Raw genomic sequence first — 8,175 nt, 5'->3', positions numbered from 1 at the left:
TGTCCAGAAGATGAAAGTAGCAGAAATGAGAATGTTGAGGTAGATGTGCGCGCGAGCACACTAGGATGGATAAGATTCGGAATGAAGGCATTCGGGAGAAGTGGGCGTGGCTCCATTGGATGCCAAGATGCGGAAAGCGAGGCTCGGATGGTTCAGGCACGTACAGAGGAGAAGCCCGGATGCCCCAGTAAGAAGGTGTGAGCAATTGGTTTTGGCGGGTACGAGAAGAGTAGAGGGCGGCCTAAGAAGTATTGGGGAGAGGTGATCAGACAGGACATGACGTAACTTTAGATTTCCGGACATAACCCTTGATAGGAAGGTGTTAGGAGGTAGTTGAGTAATTTTTCTACTTTGTACCGGTGTGAGGCTAGTCTGATAGGGTTTTGTCTTTCGATTGCTAGTGGTTAATGTTGTGTTCACACTATTCTCTGTTTTTATTGTGCCGAGCCTTATTTACTGGTTATTATTATTGCTTCTCATCAGTTTTCTGGTTCTTATAATGTTGTTATTATTTCTTTGATTTTCTATTGATGATACTGATATAGTGTTTCTTTTCGTCGTCTTACGCAGAGAGTCTTTCAAAAAAACAGCCTCTCTCACCCCTCGGGGTGAGGTCTGCGTGCACACTATCCTCCCTATACCCCACTTATGGGATTCTACTGGGTTGTTGTTGTTGTATTTGGCACTGCCATAATATAGAAATTGAATATGAACTTCCTCCTATATAAAACAGAGAAGCACAGAAAGAATCGACCAACTATAGAAGCACATAAAATTACATCCAACATGGAATTTCTGTTTTCAGTTCCAATATGAGAATGCAAATAGAGCTTTCAGAAGATATGCAAGACAATACAGGTAGTTGGATTCTTTCTCAATTTTGACGTGCCAAAAACTTATATAAGCTATACACTCTGTAAGCAAGAAAGCAGGGTAAGATATGACATTCTAGCATAATAATGCCCATTAACAACAGCTCTAACACTACAGATACATTTTTGGGACAGAAGCGACGAACCACTATGACATATCGCAGGCAGCATAATAGTAAGGCAAAAAATAATAATACAAATATAAATAAAACTCAGATTATCAATTTACAACACAGTTTCAATTATGTTTTCAGTAAAATTTTCCAAATCATCATGGCAAACTAGAACCTTATCACTGCTTCAACTTGTTGATCTATGTCACTTCTACACATTATGAATTTCTCACGTTAACCAATTGATAATGATACAAATTGACAACAGAAGATCAAAAAGTAAACAGGTGACTGGATCTAAATGCAGAGAGGAGATCATACAGGTTTCAATACTCCCATCCAAATAAGACACCTCAGCAACCCATCACTGCACAATTATAAACAAAATTTCCTGAATGTTTTCTGCCCAATAAATTCCAGTTTGGTGCGCCTTCCGCAGGTTCCCAAGAATTAATCTCAATGAATCCCCCATTCAACGCTCTAGGTCCTCCAATAACTATAAGCTGATCCCCACATGCCCTAAATGCAAGCCCCCAACCATTCATAGAAGTCGCATGCTCAGGCAATCTTCCTATAGTAATCCATAAGTTTCTTCCCTTATCATATTTCCAGAGTTCATTTTCAGCGTAATATGCAGCATATAACTCATTCTTTACAACAGCTAAGAGTGGAGGTGCCTTAGCTGCTGCAAGAGCATCATTAGCTCCAGCCCCTCTATTACGTGCTGGGTACATATCAGGTACCTCGATCCAAGACCTTGCTTTCAAATCATACACTTCGCCACAAGTAAGCACGGTTGAATTGCCAACACCAACCCCACCAATTACGTAGAACTTCCCATCCATGAATACACCTGAACACAATTTTCTTGGTTTATTCATGCTTGGGAGAGTCTCCCATGTTCCTGTTTCGGAATTATAAAGCTCCGCTGAGCTTAGAATATTTCCCCTTGAGTCACAACCGCCTGCTACAATTGCAATTTCCCCAAGGCTTGTAGAGCCAAAGAGGCACCTAGGTGTGTTTGTTTTCATCCCCGATGACCATGAGTTGGTGAGGATGCTGTATTTGTAGATGACATGGTACTCTATTTCCTTGCCAAAGACAAGAAGTTCAGTACCAACTGCCAGTGATTCCTTGTCAGAACACATGAAGCATTCATTTGATGTCATTGTTGGCAAATGCATCCACCTACGACGAATGGGATCAAAGGCCTCCCATTCAAGGAGGTTGCAAGAGAAATAAACCCAATGTTCTATGATACCCATCTGTCTCCTGAGCCTATAAAGTTCTCCACTCTGAATTAAAGACCTAAAGCTCTGGTTCAATGAAGAAATGGACCCATAATCTGACCTTGAGCAATGAAGCGGGCAATTTATTGAAAGGTCTCGCCCAATTTGGTGGATTAAAGAACTTGAATCAGAATGAGTGCCACTATCATGCTGCTTATCTGATTGTTCCTCTTGAGAGAGCGAAAGATCATGAAGACACTGCATGGTTTCCTCCTTCTCTAGGGCATCAAGCAGCTTTGATGACTTTCTCAAACCAATGTCTGCTACATCCTCCAAAGGACGCTTTCCCTTTGAGTGCTCAATAACATGGAAAGCATAGTATATCCACTTGCTCTCTTGCTCGCACGCAGAAGGCAAGTCCCTTGAAACAAGATATGATCCCTCCAACATGGTGCTTGATATGCACAGGGGTCGGCAAAATCACTCCTCGCCTGCAAAAGCAAAGCCCACTCCTTCCTTAAAAAATATGCCAAATAATCAAAAAAGAATTTCAATTTTATAGGTATTCAAATAAGAATATTACAGCTACTACAACAGAATCTTTCAATAGAATGAAAACATTAACTAACAGAACCGTACGACTTGGTTCCCTCCAAACACTAGACAGAGCAAGCATATAGTATTCCTTCAATGATAAGAGATCAACAGAAAAGCATGGAAGTCAAATCAAAGGATTTATGGTCCTTCTAACAAAGATAAATAGGTGAAAGTCGATGCAACATTATAACCAAATCAATTGTTAACGAGCTAAGAAATTACTATTGGAGTACCTGTTAGTTCAAAGCCTATGTCTAACCGAAAGCAATGGCACTACAAAAAGGAAAGGCGGAGAAACCACATGTTTTTACTCCTTTATGACATCTAATTAGTAGGATTCCGTGGGAAAAGAAAAGGGAAAACGGATTACCACCATTGATGAGTTTGGATTCATTAGGAAAGAAAGAATGGAAAACGATAACTACCTTTCATGAGTTTTGTTATTACATTTGTAACCGCCACAACCATTTTTCTATGGGAAATTTCCAAACATGTGACGCAGGACGCTTCCTTGGGAAGTTTTTCACGACTTTTGCAAACATGTTCCTCACACGACAAACTCGAGAAGATAATTTTTCTCCTCCCCATTTGCCTCTTTTTTATTCCAATGTAACAACTTTCTTGCATTGGATTATCAATTATTCATCAAGTCAGGCAACACAATTCCTTCATGTTGGTTTAGTGCCATTTAATCCAACAATACACAATGAACGCATATAAGTCACAGAAAAGATAATGCATTTATTAACATACATTATGAATTAAGACATAAGGTCTGGTTTATGCACCTTCCCTCTTTGTAATTTGTACAGGTAACTGAAAGGGCTCTTTACACAAATAGCCGGCCGGATTCACTGTTTACTTTTCCAGTTTCCTAGCCGGTATACATACATTATACACTGGTTATATACGTTTATACATGTATAGATTATACACCTTCCGGCTATTTTTAGTTTAAGCGGCTGGGTGATCGGCTATTTAGGTTAATTCTTATATTTGGAAAGTTCTCACTACTTACGAAACATCCAAATAAACGATAAACTTCAATTAACTTTGTTGCAAATATTTTGATTCAGGCCAATTTATTAGCAGCCTGCTGCCTCCAACCAATTTTAAAAAATAACCAGCAAAACAATAACTGCTAGAATCAAAGATTCCTAACAAATTTGTAAAAAAGATCCTTACCTTGATAATTACAACAACAATCCACTATAATCCCATTCAGTGGGGTCTGGGGAGGGTAGTGTGTACGCAGACCTTACACCCTGGGGTAGAGAGGCTGTTTCCAAATAGACCCTCGGCATCCATCCTCCAAGAACTTCCCACCTTGCTCTTGGCTCTTGGGGAGACTCGAACTCACAACCCCTTGGGAAGACCTTACCTTGATAATTATGAACATTTAATTATATCGTCCACAGTTAGCATAAGAAAAAAAAATCATCTTTGAGGACTCGTAAGATAAACAGTGAAAACTCATACATTCACAATTTAAAAAAAAACAAATATTTTGTCTAGAAAGCACCAAATAAACCTAATAGCAGTCCCATGAAACGGAAAAAATCAAGCGAAACTTCTAGGTCCAACCCCACCAGCTAATCACCTTATTCTCAAATCTCAATTAACATAAAGCTCATACTCAATGCCAATCTTAAAATAAAGCAAGACATATAAAATTTACTGGAAACAAACTTAAAGCAGAAAAATACAGAACCCATAAAACTTCAATACAAAAAGGAAAGGAACTTACTGATTTTTGCGAAATGATAAATCCACAGAAGTTGTTACAAACCCATCAAAAAGAGAACTTCCATCCTTAATGTTAAGCAAAAACGGCAGCAACTATTAAACAAGTTCAGTAGACAAGTGTTGTTGGTCAGGACCTTTTCCTTTGTATATTTACATTTTTATGAGGCCCCCTCGAATCTCAGAGACAGACAGCTGTTTTCTTTTTCTCTCAGTCACTCTTTTGAGTAATTTTTTTTTTTTAGAGAGACAGAAATACTGTAGTTGGAAGGATGAAGTGATAATTGGTTTTTCTCTTTTCTTTTCTTTTTTTTTTCCTGTTGGATTGATTAATCTGGTAATCGCTTTTTTTTTTTAGAGATACAGATAAATATTGTAGTAGGAAGGATGGAATGATAATTGCTTTTTCTCTTTTCTTTTCTTTTCTTTTTCCTGTTGGATTGATTAATGAGTGATAAGTGCTTTTTTTTTTTTAGAGAGAGACAGATAAATATTGTAGTATGAAGGATGAAGTGATAATTGCTTTTTCTCTTTTCTTTTCTTTTCTTTTTCCTGTTGGTTAATTAATGAGTGATAATTGCTTTTTTTTTTTTAGAGAGACAGAGAAATACTGTAGTAGGAAGGATGGAGTGAAAATTGCTTTTTCTCTTTTCTTTCTTTTCTTTTTCCTGTTGGATTGATTAATGAGTGATAATTATTTTTTTTTGAGACAGAGAAATATTGTAGTAGGAAGGATGGAGTGATAATTACTTTTTCTCTTTTCTTTTCTTTTCTTTTTTCTGTTGGATTGATTAATGGCCGATAATTGCTTTTTTTTTCTCTTTTTTTCTCTTTTAGAGAGACAGAGAAATACTGTAGTAGGAAGGATGGAGTGATAATTGCTTTTTCTCTTTTCTTTTCTTTTCTTTTTCCTGTTGAATTGATTAATGAGTGATAATTGCTTTTTTTTTTAGAGAGACAGAGAAATACTGTAGTAGGAAGGATGGAGTGATAATTGCTTTTTCTCTTTTCTTTTCTTTTCTTTTTCCTGTTGGATTGATTAATGGCTGATAATAATAAAAAATTCGACTACATTTAAGGGAAAAGAGGTGGGGGTGGCGGTGGGTGGGACCAGAAACGGCAGAGCAAGAAGTGACGGGGTTCATTGGAAGGAACGACATTGATAACGGTCGTTTGCGCACGTGTAATTTCTCTTCGCACGCGAAACGGTTTTTGCCTTTTTGCAGGGGTTTTCTATAAAAGGGTATTCCCGTTCTCCGTACGCCACTCCGTTATCTAGAGCTTCGTTCCTTCCTAATTTTTCTCCCTTCGATCTATTACTTAACATTCGATGCAGGGAACTTTCAAAAATGTCAGAGAGATTTATTGTTAGCATAGCTATAATTTAGTTAATTATATTCATATCTATCAATTATTTACCACAGGATATATGTTGTTGTATTCAATGTGATTATATACACTGTTTATCTTAAAAATGATAAGTACAATTAGATTTGATTTTGTGGTTCTAAAAATACGTTATTTATTTTAATGCTAGTTGTTGGGCAATTGATGCTAAGAATGAGTTAGTAAAATGAGATAAAAGCGTGAGACAATGTATAACGCAAACCGAATGGTCGTGGATTGGAGCCTCGAGCTGGCCTTAGCTGGGCAGCGAAGTCGAGCTAATGAGCTCGATCGGGGATGATCGATGGAGAACTAAGAGTTCTGAGAGCCTTGATGGTGGCTCTTTATGATCAATGATGAGCAATAAATGAAAAATAGTTAATAAGAAACAATAAATGTAAGCAGTAAGATCAAGGGAGAGACAATGGAGAATGTTTAAGTTAGAGAACTTAGAATGTTCTTGTTCTTCTATTCAATATGTTGTGCGCGAGGAATGACAAGGGTCCCCTTTTTATAGGAGGAGGAATCCCAACACGGTACATATGTAATTATTATAAAGAAACATAGCTGGAACAACTTATTTACTACTAGTACAGACTAGTACTACTCTTGCAGGTATTGTCAGCTTTAGTCACGTGCCTTGGGAACCTCCCGCTTGTCCATGGTAGCCACCGATTTATGTTGCCCTGAGGTCGAGCTAAGGAACCCTCGGGGTTGAACCTCGAGTTGTGCCTCGGGCCTCCCAAGTGAAGCTACGGAATGTCACAATGATCGCAAAATCAGACTCTTCGATTTTAGCCGTATGCAGATAGTCCCCGCGTTTCTTAGAGTAAAATGATAAGAAATGGTCTTGAATCCTTGCATCTTCGATACTTCCATCACGACGATAGTTACGCCTTATCAAGCGATTAACGCGAAAAGTAGGGTGTCTAAAGGTCGCATCCGAGGATGTACCCTCGAAAGTTGTTTAGGCTCTTTGGCTGTTATTTTTTGCTTCTTTGTTTCTGTGAAAGGATCCCTCGTGGGCTTTTGTAATCGTCGCTTGTTAATACAACAATTTCTTCAATTTGCTTTTGTCTTGTGCTGGATTCCCTTTTGCCTGTGTTTGCGAAAAATCCAACCGTGTGATTTTATCGGCCAGTCTGAATACTGGACTCAGACATAGGAATTCCTTTGGTTCTCGATTGGTTAATATGATAATCCTTGAAACACTTTGCCATTCCCCGGACTATGTCTGGATTGATCTGATACAAACTTAGCTCAAAGTAGCAAAATCCTCAAGTAAGAGGAAAGCAAACTCATATATAGAGCAAGCGGCGACTGTCCGCCTACTCTAAAGGCCAATTAGTTTTGACTAGGACATTATCACTTTCGGAGAAGTGAACCGGCGGGACCACCTCAATCACTTCATGGCCATGTCATACGAATGACACTGTCGTACAACGTTCGAGGGGTCACAGATTCCCATATCAACCTAGCCTCGAGATGGTGCCCCATCTCGAGGATTTCTGTTGCTATAACGATGGGCTCTAAGGAGCTATCCACATAAACCTAGCCTCAAGATGGTGCCCGATCTCGAGGATCTCTGCTATTACAATTGCGGGTCATTCACCCAATTCTTTGGCCCCCGGGCTACCTAAGTCTGTGTCAGTTCTCATCCGAGGATTATTAATAAAGCCTCAAGGCTATCTTTATTTCGATTTCAAATGCTCGTTTGATTACTAAGCCCAAGGGCCACCCGAGTTCGAGTGTATCCTCGCTCAGGGACTATTTGCAATCTCTCCTTCCCTGTGTCAGCTCTTTCACCATTTAATTTGAAGCTTTCGCCTAAGTTCTCATTTCCTCTTTCTCGTTTCACCATAGTTATGGCTGCTACACCCAAGCCCATTCACCAAGAAGAGGAGTGTTCCGCCTCTGCTTCCCGCTCGGTTGGTGGACACCGCCGGCGTCCGGTGAGCCAACTTCGAGATGTTTCGTTTCGAGGAGGGAATTTACGTTAGAGAGACCTCCCAATGTTCAGGGCCATTGGGAGCATGCATCGAGGTCCATTTCATCAATAGGAGAGGAACACCTCGAGGCAGTAAGGAGAGACTGCAGATGGGGAGAAAAGGTGGTACTGCGGGTACCTTCCCCGAAATAGAACATCATGGCTCATGTAGATGGGTTTTTGAACGTATACGTGTACCCTTTTACGTTGGGCCCTCTCGATAGAGTCGTGCTTGACTTCTGTCGAAG

General features: G+C 39.4%; 1 protein-coding gene across 2 annotated transcripts; it reads right to left on the bottom strand.

Annotated features, from left to right (window-relative positions):
• Positions 1,064-4,941, bottom strand: LOC109227245 (F-box/kelch-repeat protein At1g74510-like). Of its 2 annotated transcripts, none has more exons than XM_019392331.1 (2): positions 4,559-4,941; positions 1,064-2,705 (listed from the first exon to the last, which is right to left on the bottom strand). In XM_019392331.1, exon 2 carries the CDS (start codon positions 2,662-2,664, stop codon positions 1,339-1,341), a length of 1,326 nt encoding a protein of 441 aa, XP_019247876.1. In that variant the 5' UTR covers positions 2,665-2,705; positions 4,559-4,941; the 3' UTR covers positions 1,064-1,338. The 2 variants fall into 2 exon arrangements, with proteins under 2 accessions (XP_019247876.1, XP_019247875.1); XM_019392330.1 differs by lacking the exon at positions 4,559-4,941 and adding an exon at positions 3,997-4,109.

The sequence above is a fragment of the Nicotiana attenuata genome, chromosome 6 (genome assembly GCF_001879085.1).
Source record: "Nicotiana attenuata strain UT chromosome 6, NIATTr2, whole genome shotgun sequence".
Taxonomy (NCBI): domain Eukaryota; kingdom Viridiplantae; phylum Streptophyta; class Magnoliopsida; order Solanales; family Solanaceae; genus Nicotiana; species Nicotiana attenuata.
The sequence above is the reverse complement of the archived record's forward strand: the minus strand, read 5'-3'. Positions and strand labels throughout refer to the sequence as shown.

Bases quoted from the DNA above. Each gene is read 5' to 3' on its own strand.
- LOC109227245 (XM_019392331.1), bottom strand. From the start codon at position 2,664: ATGTTGGAGGGATCATATCTTGTTTCAAGGGACTTGCCTTCTGCGTGC.